This window comes from Carettochelys insculpta, chromosome 24 (genome assembly GCF_033958435.1).
Source record: "Carettochelys insculpta isolate YL-2023 chromosome 24, ASM3395843v1, whole genome shotgun sequence".
NCBI classification, from domain to species: domain Eukaryota; kingdom Metazoa; phylum Chordata; order Testudines; family Carettochelyidae; genus Carettochelys; species Carettochelys insculpta.
In genome coordinates, this window is record NC_134160.1 from 12,829,531 (window position 1) to 12,852,332 (window position 22,802).

Consider the following 22,802-nt stretch of genomic DNA (forward strand, 5'->3'; position numbering starts at 1 on the left):
CCAGTGGCAGGAGGCAGAGCAGCCACAGCTGCTCTGGTGGCAAGGCTGAGGGGAAGGACAGCCAGCAGCAGCTGTCAGACAACTGCAGTGAGAGACCCCTGCCCTAGGCCGGGAGCAGTGGCCAGGGCTGGCAGGGCAGGAAGCCAGCCAGGAGAAAATGCGCAGGGGCTGGATGGAAGCTGCCCCTGGCCTGGGAACGGTGGCTCATCCCCGGGGACAGACAGGAAGCTCCAGGCTGGGGAAAGGCATCTTAGAAAACTGGGGCAGGGGCTGATCAGGAAGCTGCCCCGAGGAAGCCATGGCTGGGGAGGGGTGGGTGGAGCCAGGAGCCAGCAGCCAGGGAGCCTGCAGGCATGGGGAATCGGGAGCTGCGGGTGACAGTGGGATCCCTGGAGCAGGGGCTGAGGCCAGCAGGGGTGGGGATGGGGTAGAATTGACCACCCTGGGGCCTGGCAAAATCCCTCATTCGAGACTGCTCAGGTCCCAAGGGTGCCAGACCAGGGAGGTTGAGCCTCTACCTCCCTGAGTGGTGTTAGAGGGGCAGCCTCACTTTCTTGCTCTGCACCTTGTGAAGTCATTTACACCAATAAACATAGAATGCGTCTGTCCTGATCTGGTGGTGTGTGACCCCATTTTACGCTGGGCTAAATGATCACAGTTGGGAGACTCATTTCCTATTGAACACCAGGCTTGGTGAAGCCTGAGAGCCCTATGACATGGCACTCTGTACCCCTAGCATGGCTGGACTTCCCTGAGACTAGCACCCCTCAATCACACACGGCCCGATCCCACCAGCCCTGCATGTGTGCCACTGCCATTGGAGTCCCAGGGAGTCTAGAGCAAAGTGAATGGGTGTGTCATGCACAGAGTCCCGTCAGGATCACCGGAGGTTTGTGTCCTGGGTGACCCGTACACTAGTGTGTAATGAAGATGGGGTCAGGAACAAAGCCGGCCATTTCCACATGTGACATCTTCAAAAATAACATCAGCAGGGGGCTGGCCCTGGAAGTAGATGTCCTGTAATTATCCCAGGAGCAGGCACAGCCTGAGCAGCAGCTGGTTTCCTTCCCTGCCTGCCTGATCTTCGCCTCTAGCAGGCACTGCAGCCTCTTCTCTCTGCCCCGGACACAGAAGCCTGGGTTCCCTCTCCTAGAGCATCTCAGCAGGAGACGTCCCAGGCGACAGTCCTGGAGTTTGCCCTGTGCAGTGATGAACCTTCCTCTGACATGGCCTTCCGAAGCTGCAGGGTGCCAGGCATCAAGGTAAACCCACAGGAGCTGCTGCTGTGCTTGGGGGAGCAGGGCAATGCCTGGCAGAGTTGGCTGCTGAAGGGTTTATGGATCAGCAGCGGCATCTGGGCCTGATCAGATTGCAGTATCATGTGACAGGGATTCCGTTGTAAGTAGTAAAGGCAAAGGAGGAGGGAGATCAATGTGTGTGTGTGTTGTGGGGTGGGGTGGTGGTTGCTGTTTCAGAAAATAAAAGCTTGGCCTCCCAGACATGCTGAAGCCCAAGGCTCTTCCAGCCCTGCCAGTGAGGTGCTGGGGGAAATGGGAGATCAGCCACGGGCAGGAGTGGTTTAGTTCAAAGCAAAGTTTAATTAACTTAAAAGGGAGCCAGTGAAATTGTTTCAAGTATAATTACGCCCACTGGAGCTAATTCTGGCACAGAAACAGGACTCCTTTCTCCCTGGTGCTTTGGATAGCCCCCTTTCTTACTCTGCTATAGTCAAAGGGAGCCAGACAGCAGGGACAGGGACAGGGACAGAAAAACTGACTATGTCACTGAAATTCCCAGCCAGAGCACCAGTATCAGGGTTCCCTCTATTTTTTTCCCCATCAATGGGCAGAATAAATTTTGTTACATGCACTAAGGCATGTGTGGATGCACACCACCAATAGACACACATGCAGCCCACTTTGGGCACTCTGCTAATCAGCTGGGCGGCTCCTGAATCTCTCCTGGGCCGCCGCCCAGGCACTCAGCTTTCAGGGCCCACTGCTCAGTAGCCGCCATTGGATGCATCCTGTTTTCCCAGACAGACACCCTTGTGCCCCTTACCAGTCTCCTTTCCAGATTTGGTGCATCCGGTCACTGGTGCTTGGGGCCCCTTGAGAGCTAGCCAAAGGTCAATTACTATTAATACTGAACTATCCAACTGTGCAGTTTGCAACATGATCTTGGCTCTTTGGCCCTGGCTTACGCTGAGCCCTCTCTGGTCCTGTGTTTGCCCCATTTCCCCACAGATTGCTGTCTTAGCAGCAGCTGACTACATTCTCCACCTCTTCCACCCTCACAAAAATATTGGGTCATGTTACATTAAGAACTGATTGGGTGGGGTAATGCAGCAGAGAGCAGCTGGCCTGATGGTCCGGGTGTTTGCCTGGTACTCAGGGAGCCTACAAGCTGTCCCCTGCCTGATACAGGTGTTCTATGTGGCCTTGAGTATGTCCCTTAACTTCTCTGGACCTTAGTCTCCCATAAGCGTAATGGGGATAACAGCACCACCCTGCCTCACAAGAGGGGTTGTGATAGGAACACATTAAAATTGTGGGGAGCTCAGTAGTTATGGTGACAGGGACCAGATAAATAAATGCGCCTCCTCAGAATATACTTGTGCAGAGGGATGTCCTAGCTGGTGTAAAGGTTTTACTGCTCCTCCCCTCCCACCCTCCATGGTACGGACAGAGACAGAAGGAACTAGCCATGCCTTCTGGATGCACTGGACTTGCTGTGTCTTGTAAAGCACAGCTGTTGTGACCCATTTCCTGCGTACCTCAGTGGACTGGCAGGAAGTATCCTGTATCATCTTCCTGAAGCAGAGGTTAATAACCAAGTCCTGTCTGTCCCACATGGACACAAATTATCCCAGGGCAGTTGCCAGGAAGAAGGGGTTTTGCCCTGATGGCCTTACCAAAATGCCTTTTCCCAAAGCTGTGTGATGTTGGTCTGTTCAGCTGTCACCTTCCAATTTAGAAGTGGCTGCCTTCCATTGGGAGGGGGTGGAATCACTTTGTGAGGTCCTTAGGGATCCTTGACAGCAGTGTTCCCTATAAGCTGAGTGCTTGGGCAACCTCTCAGAAGAGATTCACAAGCTGCCCAGCTGATTAGCAGAGTGCCAACACCAGCAGCGTGTGTTTCTGATGGTGGTACACAATGGCACATGCCTCGGTGCACAGAACAAAATTCATTTTGCACACAGATGGAAGAAATTGGAGGGAACCCTGCATGATGGAGCTGCTGCAACCTGAGGCTGTTAAAAAATCCATTTGTAGCTACATTGTGCTTGCAAGGGTAATTGTGGTATCACCCTATAACCGGGTGGTTTTTGGTCTCCCCGGAGGTTTCTGAGTCTGCTACTGCCTGGAATCTGTACAAATCTGTTATTTTAGCTCAGACAATACAGGCTTGTTGTTTTAGATCCAGAGCTCCCAGCTTCAGTCCCTGCAAGTGACTCAGCCAGACTCAAGGGCCAGGGATTGTGATGGTACCCAAATGAAAGCAAAGAGGAAGGAACAAATGCTGTACTGTCGATACACACAGCCTGCTTGGCTAGGAGCTGCCCTGATCTCCCTGGAAGTGGTGTTCTGTCCTATCGCCTGCTGCCAGCTCCCTCAGGAAACTGGGGCATTAAAATGCACACACTGCTACATGAGCCTGGCTGACTCAGTTTATAGAGTACCAGGCTTTTAATCTGAAAGCCCAGGTTTCAACTCCCTGCTCAGAGGAGATCTCCTTTCCCTGTCTGGGGTTGTCCAGAACTCCTTCTGTGCATGTTAACTTTGAATCCTAGGGCTAGACGAGCCCTTAGGAGGTTGTTTGGCCTCCTGCCTAAAACAGAATCATCCAAGCCAGGACTTAAAAACTGCTATGGATGGAGATTCCCCCACCTCTCTAGGAAACACATTCCAGTGCTTCACAACCCTCCCAGTGAAACAGCTTTTCCTAAAATCCAACCTACACCTCTCCCTCTCTAACTTCAGACCATTGCTCTGTGTTCTGCCAACCCTCAGTACTGAGAACAGCCTCTCTTCCTCCTCATTAGAGCCCCCCTTCAGGCAGTTGAAGGCTGCTATCAAATCCCCTCTCACTCTCCTCTTCTGCAAACTAAATAAGCCCAAATCCCTCAGTGTCTCCTCATAGCTCATGTGCTCCAGCCCCCTCATTTTCAGTGCCCTCTGCTGTACCTGCTCCAATGCATCCACATCCTTTTTGTATCGGGCAGCCCAGAACTGGACACAATACTCCAGCTGTGGCCTCACCAGTGCTGAATAGAGGGGAATAATTACTTCTCTAGATTTGCTGGAAATGCTCCTTCTAATGCACCCCAGTTTGTCATTAGCCTTTTTGGCTGCAAGGGCACACTGTTGACTCATATCCAGTCTCTGATCCACTACAATCCCCAGGTCCTTTGCTGCTGCACTGCTACTTAGCCAGTTGGTCCCCAGCTTGTAACAATGCTTGGCATTCTTCCATCCCAGATGCAGGACTCTGCACTTGTCCTTGGTGAACCTCATCAGATTACCTTTCACCCAATCCTCCAGTTTACCGAGGTCACTCTGGATCCTATCCCTGCCCTCCAACATACCTACCTGATCCCCTAGCTTAGTGTCATCTGCAAATTTGCTGAGGGTGCAATCCATCCCCTCATCAAGGTCATTAATAAAGATGTTGAACAGTAGTGGCCCTAGAACCAGTTCTGGGAGCACTCCACTTGAAACCAACCTCCAACCAGACATAGAGCCATTGATCGCTACCCGTTGGGCCCAACCATCTAGCCAGCTTTCTATCTACCTTACAATCCATACTTCCTTAATTTATGGGCAAGAATGTTGTGGGAAACTGTATCAAAAGCTGAATAGTAACAGAGAGTAAGCCGTGCTAGTCTATACACTATCAAAACAAAAAGCAGTGAAGTAGCACTTTAAAGACTAGCAAAATAGTTTATTAGGTGAGCTTTCGTGGGACAGACCCACTTCTTCAGACCATAGCCAGACCAGAACAGACTCAATATTTAAGACACAGAGAACAGACTCAATATTTAAGACACAGAGTTCTGTGTCTTAAATATTGAGTCTGTTCTGGTCTGGCTATGGTCTGAAGAAGTGGGTCTGTCCCACGAAAGCTCACCTAATAAACTATTTTGCTAGTCTTTAAAGTGCTACTTGACTGCTTTTTGTTTTGATAGTGTATCAAAAGCTGTATCACATCCATTGACTTCTGCCCTTCCGCAGAGCTGGTTACCTCCTCACAGAAGCTAATCAGATTGGTCAGGCATGACTTGCCCTTAGTGAATCCATGTTGACTACTCTTGATCACTTTCCCCTCTTCCAAGTGCTTCAGAAGGGATTCCTTGAGGATCCCCTCCATGATTTTTCCAGGGACTGACTAAAGGCTGACTGGTCTATAGTTCCCTGGATTGTCCGTCTTTCCTTTTTTAAATATGGGCACTACATTTGCCTTTTTCCAGTCATCTGGGACCTCTCCTGATCTTCATGAGTTTTCAAAGATAGTGACCAAAGGCTCTGCAGTGGCCTCTGCCAATTCTCTCAGTACCCTTGGATGCATTAAATTTGGACCCAGGATTTGTGTGTGTCTAGCTTTTCTAAATATTCCTTAACCTGTTCTTTTCCCACCAAGGGCTGCCCACCTCCTTTCCGTACTCCATTGCCTAGTGCCATAGTCAGGGACCTGACCTCGTCCATCAAGACAGAGGCAAAAAATGCATTGAGTACTTCAGCTTTTCCCCCATCATCTGTCACAAGGTTACCTCTGTCATCCAGTAATGGCTCCACACCCTCCCTGATCATCCTCTTATTGTTACCATGCCTGTAGAAACCTCTCATTACCTTCACATTCTTTGTTAGCTGTAGTTCCAATTGTGCTTTTGCCTTCCTGATTACTTCCCTGCATTCTCTAGCAATATATTTATACTCCTCCTTAGTCATCTGTCTAAGTTTCCACTTCTTATATGCATCCTTTTTGAGTTTAAGCTCATAAAGGATTTCCCTGGTAAGCCAAACTAGTTGCCTACCATATTTGCTTTTCTTACTGCACATCATTTTTAAAATACTGTCAGTTCTCCTGAACTCCTTTTCACTTCATATAAGCTTCCCAGGGGATCCTGTCCACCAGTTCTCTCAGGGAGTTGAAGTCGGCTCTTCTGAAATCAAGGCTCTGTATTTTACTGCTCACCTTTCTTCCTTTCATCAGGATCCTGAAATCTACCATCTCTTGATAGCTGCAGCCTAGGTTACCTCCCACTTCTATTTCTCCTACTAGTTCTTCCCTGTTTGTGAGCAACAGGTCAAGCTGTGCATGGCTCCTGCTCCGTTCCTTCAGCACTTGTACCAGGAAGTTATCCCCAACATTCTCCAAAAAGTTCCTGAATTGCCTGTGTGCTGCTCTATTAGTCTCCCAACAAATGTCAGGGGGATTAAAGTCTCCCATGAGAACCAGGGCCTGTGATTTGGAAGCATCTCTTAATTGTCTGAAAAAATGCTCATTTACCTCATCTACCTGATCTGGTGGTCTATAGCAGACACCAACCACAACATCACCTCTGTTGCTTCCGCTTCTAAGCTTACCACAAAGACTCTCAACTGGCTTTTCTCCCTCCATATACTGGAGCTCTGAGCAACCATATTGTTCTGTTACATACATCGACATGCCTCCTCCTTTTCTCCCCTGCCTGTCCTTCCTGAACAGTTTACACCCTTCCACGGCAGTGCTCCAGTTATGCGAGTCATCCCACCAAGTCTCCATTATTCCATCATCTCGTACTCCTTTGACTGTGCCAGGGCCTCAGATCTTCCTGTTTGTTTCCCAGGCTTCTTGCATTTGTGTACAAACAACTTAGATAACTAGCTGATTGGCCTACCCTCTCCTTTCCAATTGGGGTCCTCCTCTGGTGTTCCTACCTGCATCCCCACTTACCTCAGGGCTTGTGTCATGGTCCCCTGATGAACCTGGTTTAAAGCCCTTCTCACTAGGTTTGCAAGCCTGCCCACAAAGATGCTCTTTCCTTTGTTCATTGGGTGGAGCCTGTCACTTCCTAACAATCCTTGTTTTTGAAACAGAATCCCATGGTTGAAGAAACCAAAGCTCTCTCTCTGATACCACCTGCGCAACCACTCATTTGCTTCAATGATTCAACTATCCCTACCTGGATCCCTTCCTTCAACAGGAAGGGTGGACAAGAACACCACTTCTGTTCCATATTCCTTCATTCTCCTTCCCAGAGTTACATAATGTGCTCAAGGTCATTCTTTGCTGTGTCATTAGTTCCTACATGGAGAAATGGGAAGAGATAATAATCCACAGGTTTGATGATTTTTGGAAGTCTTTAACTTCCTGGATTCTAGCTCCTGGTAAGCAGCAAACTTCCCAAGATTCCAGGTCTGAATGACAAATGGATGACTCCATCGCTCTTAAGAAGGAGTCCCTGACCACCACCATCTTCTGCTCTGAGGGGTGGTGGTCATAGAACCCTGTCCCTAGAACTATGCATCCCATGCCTTTCAGTCAGTGGGGTCTTCACCTGATCCCTTCCCTGAGAGGTCTATGCGACAGTGTTCTCCACCATAGCAGCTGTGCATAGAGCCTGAAAGTGGTTGCTTACCTCCACTGGAATTAGAGATACCTGAATTGGCTTTCTTCTCCTGGAGGCTACATGCTTCCAGTTTTCTTCCTCTGTTTGTACTGCCCTCACTGGTTGCTCAGCCACCTGTGCCTGCAGTACTAAATGAAGCCTTCTGTCAAGGAATTCTTCATCTTCTCTGATGGACTGGAGGGTCGCTATTTGAGCCTCAAGTCCTTTAACCTTTTCCTCCAAGATGGCGACCAGCTTGCACGTGGTACAGACGAAATCGTTTCTATCTTCTGGGAGGAAGACAAATATGGCACATGCTGTGCAGGTCACAACAGCTGGTTTGTCACTATCCATTTTTCCCTTTCGTCAGAGAGTCTCTCAGATGGGTTTAGTGCCACCTTGAAGGACAGAAGAGAAACAAAACTGTAAGAAAGAGACTAATCAGTAACCACAGAGCCCCATCCAGTGTACGGCATGTCATCTCCTCTGGCACTCAGAGGCTAGCGACACCCAGAGTGTAGGGTTCCATTCCTGACCTTGTCGGCTAGTAGTCATCAATGCACTTCTCCCCTAGGAACTTAGCTTGTTCTTTTTGCTTAGTTTGGAAAACAGATGACTTGGAGGGGACGTAATAGCAGCTTTCAAGTACCTGAAGGGGTGTTACAAGGGGGAGGGAGAAAAACTGTTATTCTTGGCCTCTAAGGATAGGACAAGAAGCAGTGGGGTTAAACCACAGCAGGGAGGTTTAGGTTGGACATGAGGAAAAATTTCCTAGCCGTCCAGGTGGTTTAGTATTGGAATAAATTGTGTAGGGTGGTTGTAGCATCTCCCTCGTTGCAGATATTTAAGAAGAGATTGGATAAATATCTAACAGGGATGATATAGATGGTGCTTGGCCCTGCTGTGAGTGCAGGGGACTGGACTTGATGACCTTTCAAGGTCCCTTCCAGTTCTAGTATTCTATGGTTGTATTCTATGTAGTATTCTAGTATTCTTTCCCCAGTCCCGTGAAGCACTAAGAATGTATTTAAAACACATGCCATTGAAACAGCCAGCTGGATTAACAGAGCTTCTCATTTCATACATGGCTCAGATATAGTTGTTATCGGCCAGTACAGAATTCCCAGGACTCTTTCCTCTGCTGCAGTGTCATTCCTTGTGGTGGGCTGTGAATGAATGTCCCCTTCACTGCCACGTGTGCTGATCCATGTGCTTTTCTGCTCTGATTTCCAGACAATCCTCATTCACCTGCTGTTGTGCCTGGTCACTTTCTACACAGTCTATTACATGATTGGAAGCATCTGCTCTGGAGCTTTCAGGTGAGGCTGCTGTTTTGAACAGAGCAGAGTAGAGAAGAGCAGCTCTGACACTGAGCTCATCCAAATGAAATCAAGAGAGCTGATTCAGTGAGCACCGTGTTGCTTTCCCTTGATTGGACTCCTCCTAAGTGTGATGGTTAGGCTGTGGGGTCCTGCTTTTCCCAGTCATGTGGCTTTTGCTTGGTGGTTTGCCCCACAGCTGACCACATTATTTTTAGTTTAGTTGCTGGTGAAATATACCAGGCTGCATTACTGTGGAGCCTGACGTTCTCTTTATCCACAGAACAAGGACAGCCCAGACAAAGTGGGGGCGAGCATAAGTGTGCAGGCAGAGATTTTTATGAGAATGTAAAAGAGTCAAGTATTCAGGTCCAGCTCCACAAAACTATGTGGACATTTTACTCCCACTAAATACCTAAATACCTTTTTAAGATGTCCACTAAATTTCAGTGGAATCTGGATTCCTAATATTGGAGTCTCTTTTGAAAATCCCAACCCAAACTGTTGGCCTCTGTGCTGCCGGTATCAACAAAGGGGGCCAGTTAGCATCAACTGGATGAGGCAGTTTGGGAGAAGCAGACCCTAGCCCCTGGAAGCTGGACAGGTTACCCCACAGGCTTCCAGATGGCACAGTGGGTGCCATTTAAATGTCAACTGGCATTGCACGGGCTCCAGGTTTATATCTTGTTCTTAAATGCAGGATGGCGGGCAGGGGGGAGTATGGAAGGCTATAATAATGTATGGGCACTGTAAGCTGACCTGTTCATTGGGATGCCTATTTTATGAATACATTGGGTTAGTTTAACAGGTGGCTTTTGGGGGAAACATGCTACTGTAGGCATGTGAAACTTAGACAACATGCAAGTGTCATTTGAAGGCATTTGAACAATGTCATCAACGTTGACTCAGAAGAATCCTAAATCTCTCTTGGGAGGACAGGTGCACGGGCACTAGCATCCTGGAAGAGTCAAACATGACCAGCATTGAAGCCATTATATTCACCAACAACTTCATTGGAGTGGTCTTGTGGTTTGGATGTCTGATCAGAGCCTCCCAAAACAGATTCTGGTTTCCGATTGGTGGAAGGACAGAGGAGTGTTGGGGGCCAGAGGATGTGCTGAGGGCACACATGAAAAAGTGCAGCATTGGTGTTGACGCTTTGGGAGAATTTTGCCCAGGACTGTCTGCAGTAATCTGTGAGGGGGTAGCACAATTTGAGAGGTCCCACCGCAGTGCAGACGAGGAGTGGCAGAGAAGAAGAAAAGAGCAGCAAAAATTGCCGTGTGCCCTTCCAACACCTGACCCTTCTGCAATATACCTATCCCATAGACTGGGAAAAGACCTTGACAGGTCATGGAGTCTAGACCCCTGCACTCACAGCAGGACCTATCAACATCCCTGATAGACGTTTTTTTTTTTAAATCTATTTGCCCCAGAGCCCTAACGGGCCCTCCCAAGGGTTTATCAAACCAACGCTCAAACCACTGAGCTGTCCCTCCTCCTCATGAGACCTGCGCCTCCCGAATCAGGCTGGTCAGCCATCAGTGGGCTCCCAAGTAGACGAGTGACATGAGTTACTGAGTGACTGCTAAGACAGATAGAGAGGAACAAGCAGAAAGGGAAAGAAAGGCAGAAAATAAACCATTTCTAAGCCAATCCTTGTGAGTTGTTAAGACAATGGCAAGGCTGGAAAAGGCTGGGAATGCAGAAGAACAAAAGACTTCTTGCGGGGTGAGAAAGGGACACTTTCTCGCTCCTGAGGAGCTGTTTGAAGTAATCAGAGGCACAGGTTCCCAGGGCGCTGTGTGAAGAAGTCAGGCCTGCCTAGGACAGCTGGAAGGGATGATAAATTTTCGTTAAATACATGCTTGTGGACTGTTGGTTTAAAATTCTTTTTTCTCTAAATACTTTGTTCCTACTGAACATAAACACTTTGGTTGAAGGACATGGACCACTGTTCAGAAGTTCACTTCAGGAGGGGTGAAAGTACAAGACCTGCCTCCTGTGGGAGAGCTCACTACGTCTACCCACAGAGTTATTTCAAAATAGCCTCGCTGTCGTCTCACAAGGCACACGCTATTTTGAAATAAATTTAAATAGTGGATATGTTATTTTGAAACTGGGAAACCTCATTGCAGGAGGAATAACACCTGTTTGAGAAAATGCTATTGCTAAATAGGTCAAAATAGATCAAAATAGCACAATTTTGAATGAGCCATTGTGGCATTCAATGGCACTATTTCAAAACAGACACTATGGCCAGGTCTACATGGTACACTGCTGCCAGCAGGGTCATGCAAATGAGGGCACTCAGCAATGCAAATGGGTGCTCATTTGCATAACCATATGCCTCATTTGCATAATCATGTAAGATCACTGTCCCAGTAGAGGCTTCTGTTGTCACAAAACAAGCCGCAAAAGTCAACATGGTTTCTGTAAAGGGAAGTCATGTCTTACTAATCTATTAGAGTTCTTTGAAGCGGTTAACAAGCATGCGGACGGGGGGATCCAGTAGACATAGTATACTTAGATTTCCAGAAAGCCTTTGACATGGTCCCTCACCAAAGGCTCTTATGTAAATTAGGTGGTCATGGGATAGGAGGAAAGATCCTTTCATGGACTGGGAACTGGTTAAAAGACAGGAAACAAAGGGTAGGAATAAATGGTAAATTTTCACAATGGAAAAAGGTAACTAGTGGCATTCCCCAAGGATCAGTCCTGGGACCAATCTTGTTCAACTTATTCATCAATGAGCTTGAGAAAGGGGTAAGCAGTGAGGCGGCAAAGTTTGCAGATGACACCAAACTGTTCAGGCTAGTCCAAACCAAAGCAGACTGTGAAGAACTTCAAAAAGATCTCAGCAAACTGAGTGATTGGGCAGCAAAATGGCAAATGAAATTTAATGTGGGTAAGTGTAAGGTAATGCACATTGGGAAAAATAACCCCAATTATACATATAATATGATGGGGGCAAATTTAGCTACAACAAATCAGGAAAGGCATCTTGGAATTATAGTGGATAGTTCTCTGAAAACATCCACGCAGTGTGCAGTGGCAGTCAGTAAAGCAAATAGGATGTTAGGAATAATTAAAACAGGGATAGAAAATGAGACGAAGAATATCTTACTTCCCCTATATAAAACTATGGTACGCCCACATCTTGAGTACTGCGTGCAGATGTGGTCTCCTCACCTCAAAAAAGACATATTGGCATTAGAAAAGGTTCAGAAAAGGTCAACAAAAATGATTAAGGGTTTGGAGCGGGTCCCATATGAGGAGAGGCTAGAGAGACTGGGACTTTTCAGTCTAGAAAAGAGGAGACTGAGGGGCGATATGATAGAGGTATATAAAATCATGGATGGTGTGGAGAAAGTGAATACAGAAAAGTTATTTACTTGTTCCCATAATATAAGAACTAGGGGACACCAAATGAAATTAAAGGGTAGCACGTTCAAAACTAATAAAAGAAAGTTTTTCTTCACACAGCGCACAGTCAACCTGTGGAACTCCTTACCAGAGGACTCTGTGAAGGCCAGGACTCTAACAGAGTTTGAAAAAGAGCTCAATAAATATTTGGAGGTTAGGTCCATAGATGGCTATTAGCAAGAGGTGAGGTACGGTGCCTGGCCTTTTGTCGAACGTGGGAGATGAATGGCAGGAGACAAATTGCTTGATCGTTGTCTTCGGTTCACCTCCTCTGGGGCACCTGGCATTGGCTACTGTCGGCAGACAGGATACTGGACTAGATGGACCTTTGGTCTGACCCAGTATGGGCATTCTTAGGTTCTAAGCCATGTAGATAGGGTTCTGTCAACCAAAACCCCACATGTCGAAAAAATAAGGAATAAGGGGCTGTCAATGAAGGGTGGGGGTTTGTTGACAGAACTCAATCTACACAGCTTGTTTTGTGATGCTAGAAGCCTCTGCTGGAACAGTGATCTCTCAAGGCTATGCAAATGAGGTATGTGACTATGCAAATGAGCACCCATTTGCATTGTCAAGGGTGCTCATTTGCATTGTCATGTGTGGTCATTTGCATGACATTGATGGCAGCAGTGCACCACATAGACACAGCCTCTGTATCCAGAATTCTAGTTCGAAATAGCTGGGTGCTATTCAAAATGCGTTTTGGGGTGTAGCTGTATTATTTAAAAAAAAGATATTTTGAAATAACTCTGCAGTGCAGACATAGTCTCAAGAGACCACAGAGCACCAGGGATGCAGCTGGCCCTGTAACAATGGCATACAAGCTCAGCTCTCCTAGTGAACAGGCAAATGTTGACTTTTCAGTGGGGATCAGTCTAAAAGCTGCTGATTGTTTTTAATTTCCTCAGATCTTCCTCTCTCCATTTTTCCTTCCAGGCTGGACACATTTGATGGACTTATCCCCTTTGAATTTAACACAGAACCATCTCACTCAAATCCCAAATATCTAGGTAAGTCGTGTGGGCGACAAGGCCACTTTGTAATGGGCAAAATCACAGGCATTCTTCCAAGTCAGAACAAGAAGCAGTCAAGTAGCACTTTAAAGACTAGCAAAATAATTTATTAGGTGAGCTTTTGTGGGACAGACCCACTTCTTCAGACCATAGCCAGACCAGAACAGACTCAATATTTAAGGCACAGAGAACCAAAAACAATAATCAAGGAGGACAAATCAGAAAAAAAAAGATCAAGGTGAGCAAATCAGAGAGTGGAGGGGTGAGGGAGGAAGGTCAAGAATTAGATTAAGCCAAGTATGCAGACAAGCCCCTGTAGTGACTCAGAAAGTTCCCATCCTGGTTCAAACCACGTGTTAATGTCCCGAATTTGAATATAAAACCAGTTCGGCTGTTTCTCTTTGAATAACGGTGCAAAAGTTTTTTTTCAGTAACACACATACCTTTAGGTCATTAATAGAATGCCCCATTCAATTAAAATGTTGATGGAATGGTTTGTGGATCTGGAATGTTTTGATGTCTGTTTTGTGCCCATTAACCCTTTGTCTAAGGGAGTTTGAAGTCTGTCCAATATACAAAGCATCTGGGCATTGTTGGCACATGATGGCATATATGATGTTAGTAGAGGAGCATGACAAAGTGCCCGTGATTCTGTGAGTAACCTGGTTAAGTCCAGTGATGGTATTTCCAGAAAAGATATGTGGACAAAGCTGGCAGCGGGCTTTGTTGCAGGGAAAGGTTCCAGAACTGGTATTCCTGCGGTATAGACTGTGACTGTTTGTGAGGATCCTTGTAAGGTTGGGAGGTTGTCTGTAGGAGAGAACAGGCCTGTCACCCAGGGCCTTCTGGAGTGTGGCATCCGGATTAAGAATAGGTTGTAGGTCTTTAATAATTCATTGCAGTGGTTTGAGTTGCGGGCTGTAGGTAATGACCAGTGGTGTTCTGTTCTTGGCTTTTTTGGGCCGATCTTGGAGTAGCTGGTCTCTGGGTATTCGTCTGGCCCTGTCGATTTGTTTTTTTACTTCTCCTGGTGGGTAATTCAGTTATGAATTATGAATATTTGAATAGTTTGAATATGAATATTTGAATATGAATAGTTTTTGGTCTCTGTCAGTTGGATCAGAGCAAATGCGATTGTATCTATGAGCTTGACTGTAAACAATGGATCTAGTTATGTGTGCAGGATGGAAGCTAGAAGGGTGTAGGTAAGTCTAGCAATCAGTAGGTTTTCAGTACAGTGTGGTATTGATCAGGCCATCCTTGATTAGTACTGTAGTGTCCAGGAAATGTATCTCTTGTGTGTTGTAATCAAGGCATAAGATGATGGTGGGGTGTAGATTGTTAAAGTCTCTGTGGAATTCTTGTAGAGCCTCTATACCATGGGTCCAAATCATAAAGATGTCATCAATGTATCTTAAGTAGAGGAGGGGTAATAGGGGACGAGAGCTGAGGAATTGTTGTTCTAGGTCACCCATAAATATATTAGCATATTGTGGGGCCATGGGGGTGCCCATAGCAGTTCCAAACTTTCGCACCGCTATTCAAAGTGAAGCAGCTGAGCTGGCTTTTATATTCAAATTCGGCACATTAACACGTGTTTTGAACCGGGATGTGAACTTTCTGAGTCACTATAGGGGCTCGTCTGCATACGTGGGTTAATCTAATTCTTGACCTTCCTCCCCCACTCCTCCACTCTCTGATTTGCTCACCTTGATCATTTTTTTCTGATTTGTCCTCCTTGATTACGGTTTTTGGTTCTCTGTGCCTTAAATGTTGAGTCTGTTCTGGTCTGGCTATGGTCTGAAGAAGTGGGTCTGTCCCACGAAAGCTCATCACCTAATAAATTATTTTGCTAGTCTTTAAAGTGCTACTGGACTGCTTTTTGTTTTGATAGTGTATAGACTAGCACGGCTCCCTCTCTGTCTTTCCAAGTCAGAAGTATGTTAATCTCTGGCTGGGAGAGAGGGGGATGGGTGAGGTTGGAGGAACAGACTCAGCGTAGCCACTGGGAAAATAATGAACTGGTTCCCAGCTATTCCAAAGAGACAGCACTGGATTTCTTTGCCTCACGGGTATGGACGTTGTGTACATCTCCTTCAGTACCTCCCTTTCGAATCAGCAGACGCTGAATTCCAATAAACCTCCAGGATCATTTGGAGCTTTCCCTTTGCGCCCAATGGGCAGGGACCCCATAAACCCAGGGCTCCCTCCTGGGAGATGATTCCATCTTTCATTCAGAATATCGGCTGCTCTCCCTTCTCATTTCTCTAGTGAATTTGCTGTCCATGGAACTGACCTACTTCATCTGCGGTCTTCTCTTTGCTGCTCTGCTGAAGCAATGGGTCTGGGACTATGCCATCACTGTCACACTGGCCCATGTGGCACTGGCCTCTGTAGGTGAGTCTGAAGGGAGTGGGTTGGGCCAGTCAAATTAATTTAGCTAAATGCCTTCTACTGTCGTCTTCCATTCTCAATTTCAGCTGGAAGTGGGGTGTTTGCCTCCCTGTCATTAGCGATAAGGGAGCACTGATGTGTATTCTTACTCAGCTGCTGTGTCTCACCCTTGCAGGGGCGGGTGCATATTTCCTAAGAGCTTCACACATTAGCCTCGATTTAAGAACAACTCCAGCAGGAGTTTCAGTTTCCCTGTAATTGGTCCTGAAACATGCCCAGGGTGATGCAGTGACTCAGAGTTAACTGGAAAGTAACTTTTGCAAAATACCCATGTGCCATTGCCCACTTACCCACCTGGTTTCCTCTTCCTCTTTTAAAATCTGCCTTCCCTCTAGTGCAGTGTATTAAACTCACTCTCTCCAATTTATTCTTTTTCTATTTCCTCTTCCCTGCCTTCTCTTCCCTGCCCCTTCCTTTTTTGCTGTCTGTTCAAAACCAATAGCTGAAGACTGGTTTGTTCCTCTTGCTGCTAGGAGTAAATTGGAGCCAGGCACTGCTCAGAAATCTGCTGATCCCAGCTGGAGCTGGTATAGGGGCTTGAGGTGGGCTGCTGAGACCCTGTTGGTTCTGTGGCAGTTGGGCAAGGCAAAAGGGGCTGCCCGGTGAAATACCAAGAATCCTGAAGGGTCTGGGACGCTTGGTGGATGGGACCTTGTGGGTGTGAGGGGGGTGGGGCTAGCAGATGGAACCTAGGGGCTCCAGAGGCCCTCTGGCAGTTGAGGGGACAGAATGCTGAGGGGGTCTGAAGAACCTGTGGCTGCGGACAGGGCTGGTAGATGGAACCTCAGGCTCCAAAGAGTCCGTGGCAGTACACAGCTCAGGAGGCACTGATGCAAAGTCCCTTTCTATTCTTGTCTCTCTCCCCACGCTACGCCCCACGACAGCTGAACATCATAATATTTAAAAGGCTAATGATCCAGTGAGACCAACAATTGAAAACAGCTTCAAAGTAAATATGAACATTACCAAAAGCAGAGCTAGTGAAATGGCTCCAAATGGGTTTGTCACTTCCATTTCCCCCTCTCCCTCCAGCCCGGGCCTGTATGTTTGTTCTGTTCCATTAACTCCTGTGCCATGTGGAACTGCTTCATCCTTCCTTCCCAGAGCAGCTCTGACAAACATGGGGGAAGGGGCCTTCATTTGTCTTGCAGCACAAGTTCAGTGAGGCAGATGCTGCTGTCTGCATCCCACTGGTGCTAATGGTGTGGAAACAGCCTCATCATTCCTCAGGAAAAGGGCTGAAAGCTTGCCCTCCCCCCACCTTTAGCTTCCTCTTTCTGTTTTTTAGTGAGAAACTAATTGCTTATGCTCCAACTAAGCCATTTTACCAGGTTAAAAAAAAAGAGGGAAAACCAGGCAGCATCTGGTCCCCATTGATTCTGCCTGCCTCTTAGGTCTGTGGTGTTGATTTCTGATATGGTGTGATTTATATGCTCAAACCTGGACATGATTCACTGCAGCAGCCCAGCTCACTGGCTGGCTGGCAGGGGGGGAACTTGAGTATTCTGGGCCTGAGATGGATGGACTGGGAGAATAGGGGAGGCAAATTAATGGATGACAGATGAGTGAAGAAACACAAGGGGGAAGAAACGAGCACCAGATACATGAACAGCTGGACAGACTAGCAAAGAGATGGATGAGCAAGGCTCCTAGGAGCAGAACCAGAACAATAGCCGATCCAGTGCAGCATCCCACAGGGCCAATGAGGACACTCCTCCCACCACTATGCACTCAGGTTTCTGATGCAGCCCCTTTCTGCAGGGCCTTTAGCACACTTGACACAGATGCTTTAATTCCATTTAAGGCAACTCACTTTGCAGGATCCAGATGAGGAGTTTCGGTTGCTTTTCCCACATTCAGACAATCAAAGTTACCAACCTTAGCCAAATGAGAGCACAAAGCACAGGTGTGTAGTTCTCGTGCCTCTTCCACAGGAGATCTCAAAAGCCACCCATGAGTTAAGTCTCCCAACTCTGGAATTGGAACTAATACCACTTACTTTTCATAAACATTTGAGAAAACTGTCAAAATACAGGGAAGTGACATATCACACAAAACATCAGTGACAGGCGTAGAACACAGGGAGGGAGACATTTTTCAATTTCCTACTTTGCCACAGGCTTCCTGGGTGACCTTGGGCAAATCATTCAGTCTCTGTGGTCCAGATCTGCATAATCTCAGTTTTAGGCAATGTGACAATCCAAAAAAGCCCGTTTGGCTGGTGCTTAAATGTTTAGAGTGCAAGTTCTGACTGTGCCCACATATTTCTGCCTTTGAGTGCACACTTTGCTGGCTCCCTCTGGGCAGCAGGACAACAATTTCAGGCCTAAGCCCCAGAGCAATTCACAAACTAGTAGGAGACAGGCAGAGGAGTGTCAGTATCTCACCCATGAGGCCTTATCCAGTAGATACGCTGCTCAGAGGCTGCCTGCTGGATCAGGTCCCATTCACAAGCTGGCTGGAGGAGGTGGTTCTCCTGCCCACCTTATGACTTTTAACCAAGAGATTAGCGCACCCACCAAGGATACAGGATTCAAATCCCTCCGCTGCCAGATGGGGAGAAAGGACTCAAATGGGTCGCCAACCTCAGGCGCCTCCTCTAACCCCTGACCTAGAGGGCACTTGGAGGTGAGACTTCCCCCATCTCTCCTTGTTAAAGGTATTGTGCTTTGGATAAATATTTAGCGTGTCAAGCCAGAGAAAGGGCATAAGAGCCTAGTGGTTAGGACACACAACCTGATCTGTCTGTTTCAGTGAATAGTTATTTATAGAAAGGGAAGGGATTCTACAGAAGAAGTGGAGGGAATAGTCCATAGGTCAACAGTGAGCACACTCATGCATGGAGACCCCTGCTCAAATCCTTACTCCCCGTCAGGGGCACTGAACATGAGACTCCCAGCTGAGTGCTCTAACCACTGGCTGCTCTTGTGTGGAGCGCTGCAGACACCTAACTCATTCTCCCAAGAAATGACTGGTCAGGAGCTCTAGGCTGTGAACGGGGGGCAAAGCGAGGTGCCCAAATCCATGAGGGGCAGGGCTGAGAATACAACTTGTTACAGTCTCCCACTAGCTAGCTTAGGTAGCTCCCTGCCAAGCGGGGTGGCTTGTGCAGATCATACTGTGCAGTGCCTCTCTGCCACCATTCAATGAAATCTGGGTACCTGGCTCAGCATTTGGTCATCACCTTGTTCCTGTGATTTTCCGGGCACCTAAAAGTTAGGCATTGGCTTGTGTTCCCCATTCTACAAAGGGAGTTAATAGTACATCAGGAGGATGTTGTGAAAATCTATGCTTTAAAAGACTGTGAAATGCTTTGATAGCTACTGATGAAAAACTACTGTAGAAGTGCTAGATATTACCTTGTGGACTTGCAGTGAAGTCCTGGCCTCACTGAATGGCAAAATTCCTGTGTACTTCCAATGGGCCGAGATTTCACCCCTGGGTTTTAACCTCACATTATTCATGAATGTCAAAGTATACACAGAGATCCCTCTATTTTCATAGAATTATAGAATTCTAGGGCTGGAAGGGACCTCTGGAGGTCATCGAGTCCAGCTCCCTGCCCAAAGCAGGACTAAACCCAATGAAATCATCCCAGCCATGACTTTGTCAAGCCAGAACTTAAAACCTCAAGGAATGGAGATTCCACCACCTCTCTAGGCAATGCATTCGAGTGCTTCACCACCCTTCTGCTGAAATAGTTTTTCCTAATAGCCAACCTACACCTCGTGCAGGAATCAAAATTCAAATATCTCAAAAAGAGGAGCATGCTATCCATTTAGTTGCAAAACAGGCTGCTTCAAATTTAAATATTTATAGGAAGATAGGAAGCTCATTAAAAGAAGCCAAACACACATCCCCCCACAAGCCATTATTAACCCCAACACAATAGCACTGAGATCCTGACAGCACAAGCTAGTTTCATTACCTAAAACAAGTGAAATTCACTGAAACAGGGCCAATGGTGAACTGGGATTTTTTTATGTTTATACTGAAGATGTTGCAAATTCAGTGTCTTTAAAATATTATTTTAACCATAGTAGTGCCAGCTCCAGTGGTGTTTGTCTGCATGTAGGTCTCACAACATTTGGTGTTTTTCTTAAAGCCCCAGCTCCTGGAGTCAGGTGTTCAAGACAGCTTCAGCTTACACACACACACACACACACACACACACTCTTTCTCTCTCTTCCTCCCCGCCACCCCAGCCCTTCTGAGAGTAAAGAGAAGCTTGCAAATATGACCCCTTAAGGGCTCTGAAGCAGAAAGCACAGAAAAAGAATGCAGCCGTTTTAAAGGATTTTGATTTTTTGGTGAGGTACTTGACTCACAGTTTTTGAATGCTTGGTATAACTACAGTAAGCATGCCCCTTAAAAACATGACTACACTGCCCCCTTCTAATCTATGGCTCCCAAGCTCTTTCACATTGAGCCACACAACTTTATCCCCTGTCCACCCTGAGAAATCCAATTACCCCTGTAATGACGGGGGAAAAACATGGCAAATTTTTAAGTGACTTGTGCCTCTGCAAAAAAACACACCAAACCCCAATCCAAACCACACCACACTTGAAGGAAGTTAGTGGTAGAATCAGAAATAGAACCCAATAGTCCGGATTCTTCAGGCCCTAGCTCGAGTCACGAGACAGCCCAGTTTTATCAGATTACTGATTGCTTTACTCTCTTGGAGAAAGCAGCTATTAGCACTGACACATCTGATCTGTCTTTTATAGTGATGGAACAGTTCCCTTTGGTGTGGCACTGGTGGCTAGCCCTCGGTAAGCATTCATTTCCCTTTATTTCTGTCTCCTAATACAGCTGTTAAAAGGGCACAGGGATGAGACCAACCCTACAAGTTCAACTATAACAAAGCTGAAATGGTTTGACTGCAGTCAAGCAGCAACCACTTCCATCTAACCACACGATTTCTAAAATTACTGAACTACCACCTGGCATCTAGTCCTTGGTGTTTGGTTTTAAAGCTAGCGGTGGAGGGGTAGAGACAGTATCCGATATTGGTGCTGTATTTCAAATACCTTTCTTCCTATTTCTTCCAGGCAGTGGCCTCTTTATCATGATTTGCAGTGGACAACTTGTGACACACTTTGCTTGCCCAGACTACAGCCATCCCACATTGGTAGCTGCTGAGTGATTCAGTGTTGGTAGCTATTGAGTGATTCAAGATCAAGGTACTTCACTTCCTAGACCTCCAAACCTGAGCATGTCACCTGAGCAGTGTTTATGGGGCGGCAGCAAGTTCACAGTCAGGCTAGCAAGAAAAACGTCCAACGCTTTCAACAGAATAACGGTGAGACTGCACAAGTGCTGAAAATCCTCTTTCGCCATCTCGGTCTGATGCAGCATAGTTTGGCATGAATAAAAGCCATTTAGGTCCTTCCACTTCAGAGAGGAAGGTCAGAGAAAAAAATTGTATTAGAGAAACACAAACTATTCTGCTCTGGAGACTGTTGGTCAAGTTTCTCCCAGGTGCAATTCTAGACATTTGCTGTGTGGTAGTTCTCTCTTCTGCTGTTTAAAATGCGTGTCCAATCCAAACCTCAGCCTTATCATACTTAATAAGCACACTCATGATTTGATTCAAAAGTGCCATTAGGGCAAATCAAGTGTCACATGTCTTTTAGTTATGGTCTAGAGGCTAGGCCTACTGCACCTGTCCCTAAAGACCCTTGCAGGAGCTAGGTGTTTCTATTACTCCTACCACAAGAGAAGGTGTGTCCTCTCACCCCAAAGTGCAGATAGGGTGTCAGTAATGCTCTTGTCCTTCCAGGCCATAGGGACCAGTCTCACGGGGTTTATTCGTTTTAAGAAGACATGACTGTTGAGGTAGATTTGGTATTTGCAGTGCATTTGAGAGAGAGTGATATTCATGGATATTGAGGCCACAAGGGACCACTGTGACCATCTAGTCTGAGCTCCTTAACAATACAGGCCATAGGATTTCCCTGAGTTGGATTTCTGTTTGAACTAGGGCACATTTTTAGAAAAACAGCCAATCTTGATTTCAGAGTTGCCAGAGATGGAGAATCCAACAGGGATTAAATTTCCCTCCCTTCAAAGTCTGCACCTTAGTGCTAGTCTGAATTTGTCTAACTCCAGGTGCCAGGTATTGGCTTGTTCCCTCACCAGCTCAACTCAAAAGCCCTGTGTCATCAAATAGCTGTTCCCCAAGCAGGCACTTAAAGACTGATCAAAGTCACCCTTAACCATCTCTGTGGGAAGCTAAGTGGACGGGATAACAAAGAGCTCGAGCCTTTAATCATTCCCAGGGCTCTTCCCTGAGCACTGTCTCATTTAACAGAATCCTTCATGAATTGCAAATGCCAGACCTGGATACAGGATTCCAGCACCAGTCGCATGAGTGCCAAACAGAATTAATATAACCTCTCTACTCGAGAGTCCCCTCTTGACATTACGTTTTTACGTCATTGCCATATGGATCAGAACATCAGTTGGTCTAGTTTCCAGTGGAGAGAGGTATGCAAGGGGAATGCAGCCTGTAGTTTAGCAGCACACACGTGGGAGTCACTGGACCACTTAGACTTGCACCTCCCCACCCTTGCCACAACTTACAAGGAACCAGCAGGCCTACAGGTGCACGTAGAGTATGGTCAGAAGTTTACCATTTGTCCTACTCTCACAGTGCATTACCCAAGAGCTCACTGAGGGGAGGAAAACAATCAAGTTCACTTGTAGGAAGACAGAACCCAAGATGGATATTTTTCAAGCCTGTTTTGCACACATTGGCTCAGAGGTAACCCAGGGCAGTGATTCTCAATGCCTGTCTGCTGGTCAGACCTCCTTGACCTTTGTGGCAGCCGGTGTGAACAAGCTGTAATGCCACCTGGAAAAGGGTTGGCACATGAACCCTTGGAAGCTACAACATGACATTTTAAAGGAGAACAAAGTAAACACTGTGTGATAATTCAGACTGTTCTGACTGAAGCGTAGCAGAGGAACTACATTTTATTACACAGCACTGGT

The 22,802-nt window shown here is 46.8% G+C and overlaps 1 protein-coding gene across 2 annotated transcripts; it reads left to right on the forward strand.

Annotated features, from left to right (window-relative positions):
* Positions 1-1,096: 1,096 nt before the first annotated feature.
* LOC142001390 (putative transmembrane protein 244) lies at positions 1,097-21,339 on the forward strand. Of its 2 annotated transcripts, XM_074976543.1 has the most exons (6): positions 1,097-1,262; positions 8,825-8,910; positions 13,273-13,346; positions 15,621-15,746; positions 20,534-20,578; positions 20,858-21,339. In XM_074976543.1, exons 1-6 carry the CDS (start codon positions 1,227-1,229, stop codon positions 20,950-20,952), a joined length of 462 nt encoding a protein of 153 aa, XP_074832644.1. In that variant the 5' UTR covers positions 1,097-1,226; the 3' UTR covers positions 20,953-21,339. The 2 variants fall into 2 exon arrangements, with proteins under 2 accessions (XP_074832644.1, XP_074832645.1); XM_074976544.1 differs by lacking the exon at positions 8,825-8,910 and having other exon boundaries at positions 1,189-1,262.
* Positions 21,340-22,802: the final 1,463 nt, after the last annotated feature.